Raw genomic sequence first — 20,098 nt, forward strand, 5'->3', positions numbered from 1 at the left:
GTGAGAAGATTTCCCCTCCTAGAAAGTTCGCGACAGCTATATCTTGGGGGCTTATTGAATAACGCTGACCGCTATCTTTTTAACTCCAAAGACCTTTTCAGCTGTAGATGAATTCTCTTAGACAATTATACTATACTTCAGGAATTGGGGAAAAAATACATAATATACACTTGGCAGTGACTTGAAACTTATTGGACCATATGAATAAAGTTGAGCATTTGCTCCAGAGTTCAGGAGCATAAGGTAAGAGTAAAAGGTAAAGCTTATTCATATAAAAATGAGCAAATGCTTTTGCTTCTACCTTTTGCTCATGAGCAAAACCTTATGCTCCATGAGCATTTGCTCTGGTTTTATTCATATGGGCCATTGTTCCTCTAAGCATCCGCAGTAAAGAGCAGCCAGAGCTCAGTTTTTTTACATAGTCTATCAGTGTGCTCCACTCATTACAAGTTTCTGTCTAGCAGCACACCTAGGAACTCCACATAACCCACATCTTCCACAATCTTTTCAACTGATTGTGATTCAGGTCAATGTTACTTTCAGTCGATATAACGTTGAAAGAACATGAAAAATGTTATATACATATTATGTTATAAAATAACAGACGACATAGGTAGATAAAGAACACTTAACACCAGTTCCAAGTACGTCGGTTAAAGTTTAATCACGATAAAATGCTATAATTTAATCGAGATTAGCGCTAACCGATGCATTTTGGTTGCACAAAACAGAAATTTCAAGCTATAACGCCGATTAAACAAACCGGCGTAGACATTTTAATTATGATTAGTTGGCACCATTTTAACGGCGATTAGCTGAAATGAAGAAAATTTGGTTGCACAAAGGTAAAAATCGAAAAATAACGCCAGTTAAACTAATCGACGTAAACGATTTTTAACAGGCCATTCACGGGGAATGAAATCCAACTAACGCCGATTAGGTACCTACTGACAGCTGTCTTCCAATTACTTTTTGGGTATGAGCTGAATATATGAATGAATTTCATCCATAAATGAAATAGAGAAGTGTATTTAGCTGATATTAGCATTCAAAATTGAATTCTGATTTTTGAGATTAGTTTTGGATCTGATTCGTCTGCAGATAGCACTTGACACTGGCGACAGACAGAACATTTTTATGGGGCATGCGTGATGAATGGTCACCGCTTCAATAAAATAACCTCAATTTTGTGCCATTTGTTCAGAATAATAACATCTGTCGGTTAAAGTACAGTGTTGCCGGATAGTGAAACCGTTAAAATATTGGTTGGTTAACCGGAAAACTTAATCGGGATTAAAAACTAACCGATCTTTGTGGAACAGAAATGAATCCGTAAAACTAACGCTGATTTGTTAATCGCCGTTAATGTCCATATTCAACAGACGTACGTGCAACTGGCCTTTAGAAACTTACCATTAAAATCGGAATATTTCGATAGCTGGGCTATCTTTCTCGACCGTGCAGAGAGTGGTGCTGATTCGTCGTGCAGTTCTAACTCCCAACGGCCATGACCACAGAGCACACACGGAGAGACAAATGAAGCAGTAGAGACCACAGAGTACGCGGTACAGACGGATGGAGGGAAAAGGAGTACAGATTGAGGGGATATTATGGTGGTATTTAGGGGGGCTATTATGGGTTACAAGCGGGAGATTTCAAATTTGAGTGGGTTATGGATAAGGGAAGGTGTAGATAATTAATTGATAGAAAAGAGGAGATTTAAAATTAAAAATCAGGAAAGAATTAGACTAAAATTAGAAAAAGGAATTATAGAATTATAATATGTTATATTCGAATTATATTATGTTATAAGAATATTTATACATATAAATGTTGTATTATCACGTTGTTATCTGAAGGACATATTTGTTGTTTTGTTTGGATCCATTGACAGTCTATTGACTGAAAATCAAGCCTGTATGTTGATCAATTCGTTTGGATTTTTTGAGAAATATCTTCAATAATGGCATCTGAGATCATGAATGAAGTATCATCTGCATATTGAAAAACTGGTCTATTTGAGCAAGTTGATAGATCATTCGCATATATCATAAACAACGATGTGCCCAAAATTTATCCCTGAGGAATACCAGCAGTTATAGAAGCCCACTTTGACCTGGAAGTAGGATTACGTAGACTTCACAACTTTGAAGGTTATTCTGCAGACATCTCATCGATAGTCGATTTCTTCCCAGACTCGCACTAGCATTTCAGGTGTAACTTGCTCAGCAGCAGCGTAAATTCTTGCTCTAAGTTTAGCTAGAATAGTCGGCAAAGAAGGTACTTACACCATATTATCTTTTATGAAACTCAAGAAGAAAAAAATCAGGTGTGGTACACTCACACAACTTTCCTTGTTCATTAAACTGTAAGCCTCATTCTTGAAAGAGAATGATTTAGGTGAATAACATAATGACGATTGGCGGCTACCTATTTAAAACTACCATCATACTGAATTATATAATATAATATTGTTTTCAGAGTACATTTTCCTTTGTGTAAATTTTGAAATTTTTCTAAAAGTCGTCGAAGCAGCTATTCTACAGATGAAAAATCTCGACTATGTGTTCATTTGAATAAACTGCTCTTCCTATCTACCTCATGCACGAGAAGGAGGTCAATTTTTCAAGGATGGGGTGGACCCCCTGTTAGTTTCCCAGGAAGGAGACTCATGACAGTTGATGAAGTTGATAAGTAACTATAAAGAGTATGAATTTGAAAAAAATCGGTCGTCATTTTTGAGAAAATCGTCATAGAAATTTAAAAAAATCCATTTTTCTCAAGAATATTACAGAGCTCCTGCAATTTTCCCAGAAATAAGACTCATGTCAGTTGAAAATGCTTATAAGTAGCTATCCAGGGTATAAATTTTCCGAATATCGTTGCATGCAATTGGTGCATCACGGCAAATCCATTGGTACGAAAACATCGCTGAACTGTTGTCGTAGACTGCGGTTATTTAAACCAAAACACACAACTAGCACGCTCCGGTCAAGTGAAGGCAGCCATCTCTAACGTAACTGTCACTAGCGCTTGTGCGGCGCGATTAGGCACTAGTGGACTACATGAGTCAATACTACAAAACTTAAACTATTCTTCTTTAAATCAACACCACAACCAGCCCTGTACCTTGTTTAATGAATTTTTTTATAAATTTTCAAAGTAGTGGAGTCCTTTTTGAAACACTCTGTAGAGCGCAATACGTATTAAGCTATTAGTTTTTGTTTTCTCATTCGCTGATTGTGTGGCAGAAATAAAGGTTTAATACAGAGTGACACAGAATAACGGGAACTTTTAAAAACGCCATAACACATTAGTAGGAAGGGCAAAAATGATTTCAAACTAATGTAAAGTTCAAGACTTGCCATTTCAGAATTTTTAATAACATCTATCACTTCTTGACAATGACTTCTTTAAGATGGCTTCCTCCTTAACGAATACACTCTTGAAATCTGTGTTGACGATTCCTCATTGATCGCTGCAACATCTGCGTTTCCTGGTCCCATGATCTGTCCACCTGCGATTTTCTGATGGTGGAGCTATCTCAAATCAAACGTTTTGGAAACTTGACCAATAACTGTTGTTGAATCATAACAGACAATAAATTTAAAATGAAATTAACAATATCCTAGCTGAAATGTTGCAGTAATCATTCAGGAATTTCAACACTGATTTCAAAAGTGTATTCGTGCAGGAGGAAGCCATCTTGAAGAAGTAATTGTCAAAAAGTGATAGATGCTAATAATAATTTACAAATCAAATGGCAAGTCTTGAATTTTATATTAGTTTGAATAAAATAATTTTTGCCCTTCCCACTAATGTTTTATGGCGTTTTTAAATGTTCCAGTTATTCTGGGTCACCCGGTACTTATTTATTTATTGAATGAAGCAGAGTAACAAATATGTAGCAAGGCTCGCATGATAATTGAGCAATATTAGTTGGAGCCATAGCTGATAAATTGATTTTATTGAGGATGTACCTGAGCAATATAGGGCGTGACCATGGCTCCAAAGCGAGCCATTGCGCTGCAGGTGCCAACCCCTACTGATCTTAGTGGAGTCGGATAAACCTGAAACCAATAAACAATAGGTAACGTAGGTATTATAATTAATAAAACCGATTTTATTTATACGAACGTATGATAGAACCAAACAATCTATGATTGTTTATGCTATGATAAAACATGAACTCGAAGAATGAATATATATAGCCTGTAAAAACTGCCATGAGCCCTGAAAGATTAAGCCGACCCTCGCTCCCCCACGCGCAGGCACACACTCCCGGCCTACCTGTGCCATTGATATACTAAGTATACTACGTATATACAGGTAGGCAGATCGTCCCTTTACTCACACACACAAAAGGAGACTGCGCTTGTGTGTGTGAGTAGTAGGAGGGTCGGCCTAATCCTTCAGAACTCATGCCTGTTTGGACAGAGTATAAATGAAGATGATATTGATATGATATTGATGAAATGGTATTTTACAAATAGTTGACATAGATATTTAGAATACTAAATTATTGTTTTTTTATAATTGTCACATCTTTGTATTGTTTTTTGTGTTTTTCGGTGAAATAATTAAATTGAATTGAAGAGTTCAAACTGTATAGTACACTCCACATTGCCAATTTTCGCTTCTGTTAAATTATTGTGTTATCAAGTTTTCTTTACTCATTTTTTGTTGATTCGAATTTGGTGACCGGTCTAATTATTGATAGCCAGTCACTTATCATGTTTCATAACAGGCTGATAATAATTGCAGATCAGCCAATCTGGTGGCTCACCATTTTCCGTGGAATGGAGAATGTTGAAATAGGTTAAGAATCATCAGTAGGCTAACCTTTTATATTTTTTTAAAGCATAACATGCATGTTTCAACTCATTTGGAAATGGGTTTCAAATCCAACTTATTCGAAAATGGGTTTCAAACGCAACTTATTAGAAAATGGCTTTCAAACGCAACTTATTTGAAAATGGATTTTAAACGAAACTTATTTGAAAATGGATTTTAAACGAAACTTGTTTGAAAAATGCTCTCATGAGTCGAAATATACATTTTATGCTCTAATAAAATATGAAAGGGAACTGATGATTGCAGTTTTATATTAGCAATATAAGTACCGGTAGCCCTATACAGGAAACATGAATGGCAAAAGTTACTTACCTCTGGAGTATAGACATATGCAGCCTGGAAGACACCAGCAATTATTCCTCTAGCCAGGAACAAGGTTACAGTTAGAAAAGCACGGCTGAAACAAAATTAAAATTATCAATAGAATAAAATGATTTAAAATAAACTAACGCGACATAGATTCAGTGAAATTGCTTCCAATAATATACATAAATAAGTACAGTAAATAATTTATTTTCAAAAACATGGAATTTTATAGCAACGTCAAAACAACTAATCAATCGATATCACATTAGAGCTAAGTTTGGATCGCATTGTATTGATCTGATCACATTTCAAGTAATAAATAAATATTTTTATTGCATAAAAAGCTGTACAATTACGTTTAAATATGGCAAACGTCAATGATAAAAACAAATAAAATCCATGAAAATGATCAATATCACAAAGTACAATAAGTTATCAACCACAGCTATTATTTGATAAGTACACAATATAGAAGACTGCAGCTGCGAAGAAATTGAAAGAGTTGACTCTTTTAAATATTTAGGACTAACATTTGATGAAAAAATGTCTTGGAAAAAACACATTCAGATTTTACATGGTGACATTAGAAGATCAATAAGGAAATTCTATTATCTCAGAAATTTATGTGATCAAACTCTGATGAAATCATTATATTATGCTTTGATTCATTCTCGGCTCCAGTACGGTTTGATATGTTGGGGTGGAACATTCATAACTTTCATAAATAGATTGCGAATATCACAAAATCATATTATTAGATTAATATTACATAAAAGAAAAAGAGAAAGCTCTTTCCCCTTATATTGCAATTTGAAAATCATGCCTATTCAAAATCTTTATATTTTTAAGGTTCTAAAAATGTTTTATTTAATAAGTGGAAATTGTGGAATTGAAAACCTGTATTACAATATGAGAAGTAATGATAGGATTCTGTACCGTACCCCTAAAGTTAAAAAATGTATTTTTAGAAATTCTTGTTTGTTTATAGGGCCCTATTTATTTAATAAATTACCACTTAATATTAAAATATGTGCTTCTTACACTAAATATTGTAAAAAACTCATACATTGGCTATTTGAATTGAATGATACATCGACCTTGAGAACTGTATTGAGATAACTTATCCGTTTATATGCCTATTCTGTTCTATTATCTTATGTTTATATATTACCTACTTTGTTTACTTTGTTGATATTAACTGATTATAATATTGCAAATCCTAATAATGATCATATTATCCATGGTGTATTAGACAAGATGTTTACACGCTGCAGGTAGTACTGACGACTATTCAAGTTTATTATGCTAGACTAGACTCAAACTATTGTTGTTTTATAAATTTAATATTATGTATTACACACTGATCACAATAACTGGATAACGTGATCAGTTAATTTCCAAGATTCTGTTTGTGTTTTTACTATGTCTCTCAAGAAGGAAATAAATTCATTTATTCATTTATTCATTTATTCATTTATTATTGAAATAATAATTATCCATGTATTCCTTTATGGAATAGAATCCACCATTCAACATTAGCCACAAACAAAACCACATTATTATAGTCTCAATTTTATTCAAAGAACTGTGATAGATCTTGAAATAAACCTTGGTTTTAAGAAATGTATTCATATTTCTCAATGCGATATGGTGATGTTAGTTTTTGTGTTGTGTGTTAAGGTGGCATTCAGTTCTAGTGGCCGTCGCGCATACGCTAGGTAGCTAGTAGCTGCATCTTAACACAGCACAGATAGCTGACAAAATTGATTAACAGAAATCAAGTCTAAAACAGGTGTGAACACTGACTGGCCGAGCGTAGCTAATTTTTACCCCAAAAGCAAACGTTAGAGAGTAGCCCAAGGTCAATTACCAAATTAAATAAAAAGACTAAGAAATTTTCAAAAACCACAGATTTTATTAAAAGTAGAAAGACCGGTTTCGGTCTTTGTCAACTCAGAGATTGACAATGGTGTAACAACCGAAACCGGTCTTTCTACTTTTAATATAATCTGTGGTTTTTGAAAATTTCTTAGTCTTTTTATTTATTATGAATAATTAGCACAATATCAACTTCTCAACTACACAAAAAGTCAATTACCAATCTTTGAAGAGAGGCCCTCTGGTCATTTAATCACAATTAATCTGATAGTCGAACGTGCAACCTGGTTATAAAGTCTATATTAGCAGCTGCTGAAAGACCCTCGGTTCGAATTGATTGATATACAATGCTCAATTGGATGAAAAAAGTAGCAGACTAGATAAATTTTCCATGAAGGAATTCTAAACCAAAAACAAAATATATTAATAGTTTTGCAATAAAATTGGCGATGTAGATAGAATAAACTGTATGGGGGATACTCACTTTTTAGTACAAATGAAAAGAAATCCAACACTGCCAGAAAATATCACGAATTGCACAGCCATAGTATGCTTTCGTCCAAAGCGTTCAATCACGAAAATCGTTGCAAAAATTCCTGAAAGGTCACAATAATAATTATTATAATTATGATTGAATTTTGAATTATGCATCATTTGATTGTTTATGGGATGTTGTGATATTACTCCGTAATAATTGGAATGAGACACTGATGTTTTCAATACCACTAAAATTGTATTAACAACATCAGTTTCTTATTCTTTGAAACTATTTATCACTGAAAATTAGGAAGAAAAAGACAATAGGAGGAACACTATTGCTAGAATTAACATTTATTCATTTTTATACTTATTAAGGCTTACAGATAATTTGAATATTACGGTATAACCAGAATAAGACATCTTCACCAGCTGAATAGAATTACAAGTCGAGGAACTGGATGTTATTGTTTTAACTGGAATAATAAAGCAGAGAATTATCATTTTTTACAATGAGAACTAGGGGGCGTTCTAGGTAGAATTGTGACATTGAGGATATAACATTTTAAAATGGATTTCAATTGGACAATTTTACGCGCTTCATATAAAAATGAAAGCCCAACCCGGATATTTTTGATAACATAACAAGTTTGGTTAGTTGGAGGCTTATTTGTTAGGGGCACAACCCCATACAATCTATACATCAAGGCCAAGTAGTACATCCTCAAGTTTTTTTGGGTACACACTCTTTGAGACTTCGAAGCAGATAGATAACCCGCCTGGAATCGCCAAGACTGAGCTCGCCGTTTTTGTAAACCTATGCTGCGTCGCCGAGTGACCAAGTATCAAGCCACATCGCGATTTGAGTAGCACCAGTGTAAGTAGAGCATTAAACATGACAGCAAGCATTCTGCCAATTTCGATAAATAGGTATCTATACAACTCAGTAATTATTCAATTCATTTCTATAGATGGAAAGATAGAAATGAATCTTGTTTGACAATGCAGTGTCAATTATACAGAGAGACCACGAGAAACATTCACATTTTAAAAATAAAAAACAATATGTGTTATCTAAATTTGGGAGAGGAATAGCACAAGGTTACCTTATTTTTAATCTCCCTAATCATTTTGATAATGTACTCATTGTATAAATGAATAAAGAATGAATTAATGAATACCAATTTTTCAAGACAATAGTTCAACTTGAGTAAAATAGTTGTGAGTATATGTCATTTAATTCACACACAAAAAATTATGTCATGAGAGTGACGTCATTCTCCCCTGAGGCAATTTCCTATTCTGTGCAGGAAGCTCTCCCGCACTCGTTGCAGTGTATCATCAGTGATCAACGCCAGCTCAGTACGTATCGCCGCTTTCAAGTCATCTAAAGTACGGGATCTATGTCGATAAACTTGCTCTTCAAAATGTCCCCACCTTAGACCAGTTATAGAATAGACACGGCTCATTGTATATTCATACTGAAAGTCGATGAAGCCAACATCTACTGCCAAATCCACCCATCTTGACGTCACAACAGTGACGTCACGCATCGTAAAGAAATTATAGAAAACTTTTTTGAGTTTGTTGTGTAAGTGTTTGTGGTGTTTAACTTACATTGTTGTTAGCTTGGTTGTGACGTCAAGATGGGTGGATTTGGCAGTAGATGTTGGCTTCAGAGGCTAGACTTTCCAGCGTGTCTATTCTATAACTGGTCTAAGGTCCCCATAAATAAAAATCACTAATGTTAAGGTCCGGAGATCGAGGAGGCCAGTGCACATTTCCAAAAATCTTGTAATCAGGGAGAGCTTCCTGGACATAATAGAGAATTGCCTCAAGGAGAAAGGACGTCACCTTCCTGAATTACTTTTCTTTACATGAAGTAAATGGCATATGCTCACTACTATTTGACTCAAGTTGAATAAATAGTATATTGAAAAATTAATATTATTGACCGAACGTAGTGATGTTTCAACTCGAATTTTCTTTTGTCTGTCTGTATGTAACGCATTTACGGCCAAACGCGTTGATGGAATTCAATGAGATTTGGCAGGAATATTCCTTTTTCAACTGCGCGTCGATGTACACACAAGGTTAATTTTGCATTTTAAGAATAATATGAAAGGAAAAGGAATTCCTCCATACTCCGATCATATCACTATATATATAATCTACTCTAAAGATGGGATTAATCAGACTATAGAATTATTCATAATCAATCAGCTGATAAGTAAATTACACAGATGTCTGGAAAAGCCGTGTGAATACAATATTTCAATATTTATTTTCAAGGTTTCAATATTTTGTTTTGCGGTCATTGTATTATCATGCGTGCCCATCAGTATCAATATTCTCACATTTGAAAATACAATTTTAATAGGTGATTAAAAATAATTAAATGAACTAAATAATGCTGAAGAAATGATGATAAATATTTTGATTGAAAAATTAATTTTCAAATATTTGAAAAATATTTTCATCAGATGGAAAGATTATCACGGAACTGGATGAATTATATTTATGGAATACAAATTCAAATTTTAAACGTGAACTGAGTTTGTTAACATTGCAAACAGGTGACATCAGATACTTGTGGATGAGAAAACTGCGTGAGGTCCACTGTTCACAGAACTACTAGTTTCTTTATTTCTAATATGTACATGTTTCTCGCGGTCATTCAGTATTAATTTACTTGGATTAAACTAAATTATATTAAATACAATATTTATGAGCATACCAGGGAATTCAGCCAAAGTAGTCCATAATAAATCCATGTAGTCCTGTGTATTGAGTTGTCTGCAGTCAGCTGTGCAGGTCGTTTGAATGGGTTTTGTAGAGGGCACTTGAGCGCAACGAGTTTCAGAAACTTCGAATAACTCTGTAGTCATGAGCACAACACCATAGTAACAGAATGCGCACGCAGTCCTGAAAAATAATTTCAATTGATTCAAGAAAAGCATCAGATTCATCAAGTAAAACAATGATGACTTTCCAGTTTATTGTCACAAATTATATTACGATATTTTCACATTCATTTTATTTATCAGCAATTACATTCTTTGGTTACAGAAAAGTTAGAACAAGTGCTTCGTCAATTCTTGATAGCTAATTTAGTTGCTAATTGCTATAGCTTCATTTATATAACCATAGTTGGCTATGTATTTTTCCTCCTTTCTTTCTTTTCAGCACACCCCGCCATGAAGCCTGTTTTGTATTTCATTGGAAATTTATTTTTGATTGTGATTTTTTTTGTGTTTTGATTTCTTTTTTGTATATTTTATTGTGTTGATTGGAATAAAAATTGATTGATTGAGCATGGTTCTTCTAATTGAAACTTTTTTGAAAGATTAACTATGGAAATAATAAAGAAACCCACCAAATAAACCAGAGAAGAAGAGAAGTCCTCCGCAACTGTGGGATGAGCAGGTCTTTGACTCTACCCCGCTCACCCAATACAGAGTCATCCACCACTAGTCGGCCTAGCAGCATTGGTTTTCGATTATCTGCAGCCACCTGCTTCAGAGTGGCCAATGCTTTGTCAGGTTGCCCCGAAGCCACGTGATATCGAGCACTCTCGGGAAGCCACTGCAATTAAACACTTCATATTAATACCATATTATTAATGAAAATAAAAATCTACGTGCCTTTTTTAAAATTGTTTACTCAAACATGTTTCGGCTATGATGCCATTATCAACAAACTACTTTATAATTAGCATAATACCATCATAAAATCACTTCACTAGTATGGGCTACTTTATTAAAACTAATAAAAACAATATAAAAGCATGTAGTACCCTTTTATAACCAAAGGTTATATACACAACGGGCTGTGCCTGTCGATCCTCCCCAAGTTATTTTACATAATAATTTTGTATTTTGTATCATCATAACCTTAACCTATTGACAACATTAGCATTTTATCAAAATTTTTGGAGCGAAATAGTGCAGGCTCAGACTAGTTTTTCCTCCAATGTCATAATTTTTTGTATTAATAAATAAATGAATGAATAAATATTTAAAACTTTAAAGCATTTCAAGGAGGCCGAAAATAGGAGTTGAAATATTTTAAAGTTTTAAAATATTTTAAATAAAAAGGGTACTAAATGTTTTTATATTGTTTTATTAATTCCATCAATATTCTTAGAAGAAAGAAGAAGATTTATACCATTTTGTAATAAATAATCTTGACATCATTCAAGATTAGCATAAACAAATAACTTGGATTATTTTGAGTACATGCTTACTGTCTGGCTTCAGTTTTTAAAAATAAATAGAGTTTTTGTTATGGATTATTTTACAAACAAACAAATTCATTTATTTTACAAACAAACATAATACAACATAACAAAGATAGATATAAAAATGTGAAATAAAAGTGGACAACCCTAGGTATAAGCCCGATTGGGGTGTAGACTACTACTCCTACTACTCCTAATAAAACAACTAAACATACTCGGAAGAGTGAGGCCTTAAGGTCGATTATGGAGATAGTGTGCAATTCCATTTTTACTTTCATCCAATTTATTTATTTATTTATTCATCCATTGTCACATTACATCAAGTTTTTGATTTAAATCTAAATAAATAAATCTAATAAATCTAAATTAATATATAATTACTATACAGTAATTGAAGGTTCCCAGTATCAATATTCTTAATGAGTATGTAATGAATGAGAATGAAACCTAACTTAATTTCGAACATTTTGTATAAATTCCAATCAGAAATAGCTGGAGGTCTGCCTTAATTTTTCCCTCGATCATTTCAATGGTATTCAGGAGTTCCTCAAGTCGGCTAAATTTCAATTTGTCATTTCTATAAAATCAGATGAACATAACCTGAAATATTATGTTTAACTTAATTATGTTTTAGAGGTGAAAGGAAATGTTAGGGAGGTTAGGTTTTGACTTTTAAATGGCAATATTTTCATATAACCGTATTCGAAATGTTGTAATAATTTAAGATAATGAACACAAATAACGAAAAGTGGTAATACAGGACGAAAAGCATTTCAACCGGTATTTCGGTATTTGTACAAATATAAAATAATCTCACTATAGGAAGGATGTCTTCAGTTTCTTAGTGCTTTTAAATATTACACTCTCCCTTATTCTCGATACAAATCCCAATTGAATTTTCTTCAAGATCGTATTATTTTATATTTTAATGATGCTTCTATGAGTGGTTTGCGTTCAAGTGGACTTGAGCAACCTTTGGCCATCTCAAACAGGTCGTTCTCAGCATCAAGTTTCACTAATTATAAGAAAAACTTAGCCTGTTTAGCTTTGAGTAGCTCTGTTCATAGCCGTCATACAAGAAATGCTTCTTCACTCAGACTGAATCAGTGTGATTATTCCTATACATTGAACTGTTATTTCAACAACTACACACCTTCAAGAGCGAATATCTCGGAAACTGTTGGGAATATCACAAAATTCCACTGAACAAAACGTGTAGAGAATTTATCAAGCTTGATTTTGGAATAGTTAGTTAAGTCGGTTCAACGCATTGTTCCCAAGATATGAGAGTGGAAGCAAAAAGCTGAAAAATACAACTTTAAAACCACCCTCATCCCCTTAGCACATGAGTTAGGAATGGGGACTTTTGATATGTTCTCCTCCTAACTAATCTCAACAAAGCTGCAAAGTAAAAAATTGTGTTCAAAACATTCCCTCCAAATTCCTTTTTAATTGGTCTATTATTGCAAAACAGGGGTTTTCACACTCAACACCAAATCTGCTGCAACAGATGTAGGGAAATGCGTAAAAGTGTAAAATTATACATCAAATTGAAGAGGATGTAATGCTCTATAAGATCATAATAAGCATGGATTTTTCTCATCGATTTTTAAAAAGTTATAAGAGCAAAAATGGAAAAAAATTGGAGGCAAACGTGTTTTTTTCAAAAATGTCACACTTTCAAGAACGGATATCACGAAAACTAGAGAAGATATAAAAAAAGTTGTGAGATGAATATTGTAGGAAAGTATGTAAGCTACAATTTGTATATGGCAGTTATATCCGTCAGATACATAGTTTACGTGTTATATGCGAGAAATCAAAAAAGGTACCTTTGAACCACCCCCACCCTCTTAGCTCAAGGGGTAGGGGTGGGGTCTTTTGATATGTTTACCTCCTAAACAGAACTGCGGGGTCAAAAATTGTCTTCCAATTTTTTCCCTCTATAACCCTTCCTTGACTGGACTATATTGATTGATTTTGGTAAAATATATTATAATCACTTGCCAAATAGTCTTAAGGTTGACGATTTTGAATGTTTTAAAAGCAATATAAAAACTCATCTTGTTGTCCTTATAACAGAAATTAATTGTTGTTGGATATGTGATGTAACATGGCTTTTATACATATACGATATTTTATGATGTTTTTGTATTGTTTTCATAGTTTATATTGAATTTTATTACACTTTTGACTTTGTTATAGATTGTATCAATGTTTCAACAATAAAAGAAATTTTATTTGTGCTATGTGTTGTTATAATATTACAACAGTACAACTTTCCGTTTCCTTATTAATCTTGAATTGCTTGATGTAACTCCAAGTTTTGACATGCAAAATCGTTTGAGCTTGGATTTCAAAATATGAATTTAAGAAAAGAGTATATCTGCTTCAACTCTAAAAATCGAGCTTGAATTGAGAAGATTTACAAAGTGAACAAAAAAAATCGCAGATAATTATTTTTGATGTAACGATGTAACCTACTCTAGAACATGGTACGCCATAGTGGAGTAGGTCGATTTCCACACAGAAAACACTAAGCATGTAAAAGACACATTTATAAGAAATTTCTGAAACGAACTATTGTAGACTATGCAATTTTTTCTGTAATTGATGCAGTAGTTTTAGTTTTTTGGGGAGATAAACATTTATTAATTTTAAGAAAACAAAGATATTGTCAATATGTCTGATGATGCGTTGGTTAACTACGTGAAACCATGGTTCTGTTTTAAAGTTTTTAATAAATTTCTAGTGAAATTTGACAATATCTTTGTTTTCTTATTATGGAGAGATTTCACAACATCACCATCAATTCTACTAATTTTATTTATTTATGTAACATGTATGAATGCATAAGTATGTAGAACTTACCGGACAAATACAGGCAAATGCAAGAAGAGGGGCTGTGGATAAGGCCAGCAGCCATTGCCATCCTAGTGTTGGCATCACAAGTAAAGCCAATAAAACTTCAAAACAAGCTCCTAAAGCCCAGAAGCACTGTCGAGAAAAAACAGTATCATATTAATGATGAACAGTATCTTCTAGGGCTACTCATTTACAAATGTGTCAATAAAAATATGAGTAGAAGGGTGGGGACTATTGTAGTTAATTTATATAAAATAATTGTTTCAAATAACCTCAATCGTGGATGTGTTAATAATATGACAAAATTATATTCATTTAGAGAACAAAATGAATGAAACAAGTTTTCCTTGAGATAAATTAAAATTGAGTGGATTCGTGAAAACTGCAGGAACAGTTGTACTTCCATGGTCATTTTCGGTATACAACCGTGGAAGATATCCCAATTTCTTCATTAGGACTAGTATAATTATTAAAAATATAGTATAATTATTTGAAAAAATAATTATGTATCATTAAATTAATAAAAAATAAGAGGATAATGTCTCAATTTCTTCAGTAGGACTAGTATAATTATTATTATTTAAGAAAATAATTGTGTATCATTAAATTTATAAAAAAAATAAAATAGTAATGGGAAACGCAAAGATAATAAGTCGAAATCACAGGAAAACACCTTGTAAACAAGATGACTGCCAAAATTATCAAAGGTTTGCTGTAGCCTATTGCTTGTATTTCTATAACCGTTTAAGATATTTGAAATATAACAAATATCAGAAATATGATACTTGGTAAAATATCTTGAACCGTTATCAAAATACAAGCGATACAACATAGCCCTGAAATTTCCGCGGCCATCTTGTTTTCGAGATGTTTGCCTATGATTTCGACTTATCATCATTGCCTTTTTCATTATCCTAGTCCTAACGAAGAAATTAAGACATCTTCCTTGGTTGTAAACAGAAAATGACCACGGACAGCCGCGTTAGTACATTTGCGGCCGGACTATACTTGGAAATATTGAAGAATTTTTTGATCTATAAAAAATTGCTAAATCCAATTTCAGATAAATTCCGGGATCAGCACAATGTTAAGTAGCTTATTCAAGATAATGAAATAAAAACACACATATATCGTCAAATCCTACGGTTCTCAGGTTTACAGTTTAGAGTTCTACAGTTGTTAGATTTGACAGTGACTCAGTCGAATTTTTATTCGAGATACTTTATCTCCAATAGTGCACACGAGCATTATCTTCAATCCAAGTTTTTTTGTAGACAATTAATTGCTGAAATCATTCAATTCATATTTCAGGAGTCCAGTACTTTATGAGAAAGCTAACAGTGTACAAAGAGTTTTGAAGTCTTCAAATCAGCAATAGCAAAACATCACTTCAGACTAAAAGATCTAATCAACACTCCAAATGAATCCTATACATTTATTCAATACGTTGTCTTATAAATATTGTAAATGTCGATGAAAATAAATCATTTTGCCAAAAATATGGAAATTGATATGATAAGACATTTTCTCCAAAGTATTTTGTCAGCTATACATCCATATATAACCTTAAAACCTAAATTAGGATTACAATATTTAAACAACATTCTAAATTATAATCTCTTGTGAAAAAGAAGCAATTACGTTGTAAGAGTGCAAAGCATTGGATAAAAAGCAGTTAATTTTCAGAGTACCGTACATTATTATAATTTATCATCATTATTTACAAATATTATTGTATAATATAATTTTCAGGTCACAAGTCACCATTCAATGTTCGATCGCCTAAGTACATTCACCAAGGTTTTAAACAATTTTTCTTTTTATAAATACAGCGCCTAAATTGTCTGTGTTTTTATCAACATTATTTTAATACTATCATGGTTAATCATGCACAGGAAATCTGAAGTAAAATTTCGAACCCCGCAGATGGATTTCAAATAGCGTTCTGTGAAATATATATACAACAGATGGACAAATGATAGAAAAAATTACTAGAAAGTGTAGATTCAGTGAAATTGATGAAATGATTAAATAATTTTAGTGATGAATTTAAATACTTTTGAATTAATTGATGACTACCTTTTTTACTTTCCTTGCCCTACTACCATAGGTAAGGAAAGTATTGCTTTCCAAAAAAAATTAAGGTACCCCAATTTCAAGTTTTCTATACGTTTCAAGGTCCCCTGAGTCCAAAAACATGATTTTTGGGTATTGGTCTGTGTGTGTATGTGTGTATGTGTGTGTGTGTGTGTGTATGTGTGTGTGTGTGTATGTCTGTTAACACGATAACTCCATTCCTAATTAACCGATCGACTTGAAATTTTAAACTTAAGGTCCCTATACCATGAGGACCCGACAATAAGAAATTCAATAAAATTCAATTCAAGATGGCGGAAAAAATGGCGGATAATTACTAAAAAACCATGTTTTTCACGTTTTTCTCGAAAATGGCTCTAACGATTTTCTTCAAATTTATATCATGGATAGCTATTTATAAGCCCTATCAACTAGCATAAGTCTCATTTCTGGGAAAATTTCAGGAGCTCCGTAATATTCTTGAGAAAAATGACGGAAAATGACTAAAAAACCATGTTTTTCACGGTTTTCTCGAAAACGGCTCCAACGATTTTCTTCAAATTTATACCATGGATAGCTATTTTTAAGCCCTATCAACTGGCATAAGTTTCATTTCTGGGAAAATTTCAGGAGCTCCGTAATATTCTTGAGAAAAATGGCGGATAATGACTAAAAATCCATGTTTTTCACCGTTTTCTCGAAAACTGCTCTAACGATTTACTTCAAATTCATACCATGGATAGATATTCATAAGCACTATCAACTGGCATGAGTCTCATTTCTGGGAAAATTCCATGAACTCCGTAATATTCTTGAGAAAAATGGCGGATAATGACCAAAAACCAGGTTTTTCACGGTTTTCTCGAAAACGGCTCTAACGATTTTCTTCAAATTCAAGCCATGGGTAGCTTCATAAGTCCTATCAAATGACATGAGTTTTTTCCTTGGAAAATTGCAGGAGCTCCGTAATATTCTTGAGAAAAATGGCGGATAATTACTAAAAAACCATGTTTTTCACGATTTTTTCAAAATAACTTGACCGATTTTTTTCAAATTCATACTCTGTATAGTTATTTATCAGCTCTATTAACTGGCATGAGTCTCCTTTCTGGGAAACTAATGGGGGGTCCACCCCATCCTTGAGAAATGGACTTTGTAACCTCCTTCTCGTGCATGAGGTAGGTAGGTAGAGCAGTTCATAAAAAGAACACATAGTCGAGATATTTCATCTGTAGAACAGCTGTTTTGACGACTTTAAAAAAATGACGACTAAAAAAATCATTGAATTTCACAATTTACACAAAGGAAAAAGTACTCTGAAAACAATTATATATACACATATACAAAAGTCTGATCGTAGTTTCGAATATGAGCAAGGAAAGTTGTGTGAGTGTACCACACCAGATTTTTTTGTTAGTGATATCAAGTAAGTAGCCTTTTCCTAATTTAGGGTGCTTAGATTTTTATTTCTTAATAATTGACGACTACATAAGTTCTATATTGATGGATTTTTTGCTCAAATCGATATAAATCACATTCGTCCACAGCAATTGGTGATGTATGGAAGGTTGAGACCCACTCTGATGCAGCAATTCAATAGATAGTTTCCTAATTCTATTATATCGAAAAGCTATTATATCAATTCTGGGTCGCTTGGTTACTCAACAGGTTTTATTGTTAGTGCTGTACAATATCAATTAAAACTTATCAGAGTGTATTAGTGACATTTGCAGAGTGAACGCCTGAACTGAATTGAATCAGCTGATAGTTTAATCTCAATAAGAGTCCCTCATTATAACAAACGAAAATCAACATTCTACAAATGGAAATTACTGAGATATTGCAATTATTCAAATGCTGATGAATTTATTATTATTATTATTAAACGAAAATCCAAACTAAATGCTGTAAATCACCCCGAAGACTTCTGCTACTGCAAATATTGACAACAGGGTAAACAGCTAGATGGAAATTCGATGAGCGCTACTATTGAAAAATTATTTGTCAGCCCGGAAATCGAACCCAGTACCTCCTAATTGCCGGTCAGGAATGCTTACCCATACACCAAACTGACAACCTCTGGATTGCAGCACATTCCTGACCGACAGTCAGGAGCTACTGGGTTCGATTCCTGGGCTGACAAATAATTTTTCAATAGTAGCGCTCATCAAATTTCCATCTAGCTGTTTACCCTGTTGTCAATATTTGCAGTAGCGGAAGTCTTCAAGGTGATTTACAGCATTTAATTTGGATTTTCGTTTAATAATAATTATAAACTTAACATTGATTTAATCCAGTTTAAGCTGAGATCACGTTTAAACTGGCACTGTGCAAACGGTACTTATATGGTTTTAACTTGGAACCAAAGCCCTATGAGATTCAGTAAAGAAAAGTAACTAAAATAATCACTGTATAAGAAACAAATACATTATACGGTTGACATAATTCGTTGTACATTTTTGTTAGTACCCAACAAAATATACTTTACAAGCAGGAAGTAGTAACACTCAACCAATTTGAGGTTTCCCAAGGTGATGGATTTTTGCAAGATAACTTACAAAATCAAGTATCTGTTGAAAACTTTTGAAAAATCACTGATTATTGAAGCTGATGGTGAAGCAGTGCGCTTATAATCTTTAGTAGACTTCCACTTATAACTGAATCGCTGACTCTAGCTGAAAATAATCTCACGGCCAATGACAACTCTCCATTTGCTTGCTTGAAAAGAGACTATAAAATATTTCAGTATCAACGAATGGTCTAGATCTAGACTATCAAGCTCAGAGCCTTCTTTACTCCAATCAACGCTCTATTTGCACTGGAAAAAATCAAGCCTACTACTATCAATAATTTTTGCAATTGTAAATTTCAGTATATAAGCATACATCCAGTTCCATATAAATTTTAAAGTGCATATCCATACTCTTTCACTAATGAAATAAAACTTGAATTTCCCTAAGTGAAAATTAACCAAAGCTCAGCTGGAAATCATTGATGTTCACTGTAAGAAAAAATTTCAGTTTTGAAGAAAAATTCCAATCCGTTTTGAATTTTGAGAGGAAGATGAAGAGATACCGAACCGACAGAGATAATGTGAGACAGAAAAGCGGAGTATCCGATCGAATCTTTTAATACACTTACATCTAGCAGTACAACACACTTTGCTCGTTGTTTTGACGGTAAAAACTCCGCATACAATGTCACACTGCACACAAATAAGGACAAAACATTACAAAAATACATACTAATCAACGACAAAACAGAAAAGTTTGAAAAGGACAAAACATTACAAAAATACATACTACTCAATCACAAAACAGAAGGGTTTAAAAAGCTAACAATCAAACAAACAAAACAGAAACACTCTTCTAAAGCAATAGAAAACATATTACTTGAAGCATC

At 33.1% G+C, this 20,098-nt stretch overlaps 1 protein-coding gene across 1 annotated transcript in view; it reads right to left on the minus strand.

The window, feature by feature from the left end:
• Positions 1-20,098, minus strand: part of LOC111044748 (synaptic vesicle 2-related protein) — a 32,809-nt gene that overhangs the window by 1,806 nt on the left and 10,905 nt on the right. The window contains exons 6-12 of the mRNA XM_039442727.1: positions 19,838-19,901; positions 14,627-14,752; positions 10,892-11,100; positions 10,253-10,440; positions 7,523-7,634; positions 5,167-5,251; positions 3,981-4,070 (exon numbers count right to left, since the gene is read on the minus strand). Of these exons, the coding sequence (XP_039298661.1) occupies positions 3,981-4,070; positions 5,167-5,251; positions 7,523-7,634; positions 10,253-10,440; positions 10,892-11,100; positions 14,627-14,752; positions 19,838-19,901 (874 nt within the window). The remainder of the gene's footprint in view (positions 1-3,980; positions 4,071-5,166; positions 5,252-7,522; positions 7,635-10,252; positions 10,441-10,891; positions 11,101-14,626; positions 14,753-19,837; positions 19,902-20,098) is intronic.

This window comes from Nilaparvata lugens, chromosome X (assembly GCF_014356525.2).
Source record: "Nilaparvata lugens isolate BPH chromosome X, ASM1435652v1, whole genome shotgun sequence".
Classification (NCBI taxonomy): Eukaryota; Metazoa; Arthropoda; class Insecta; order Hemiptera; family Delphacidae; genus Nilaparvata; species Nilaparvata lugens.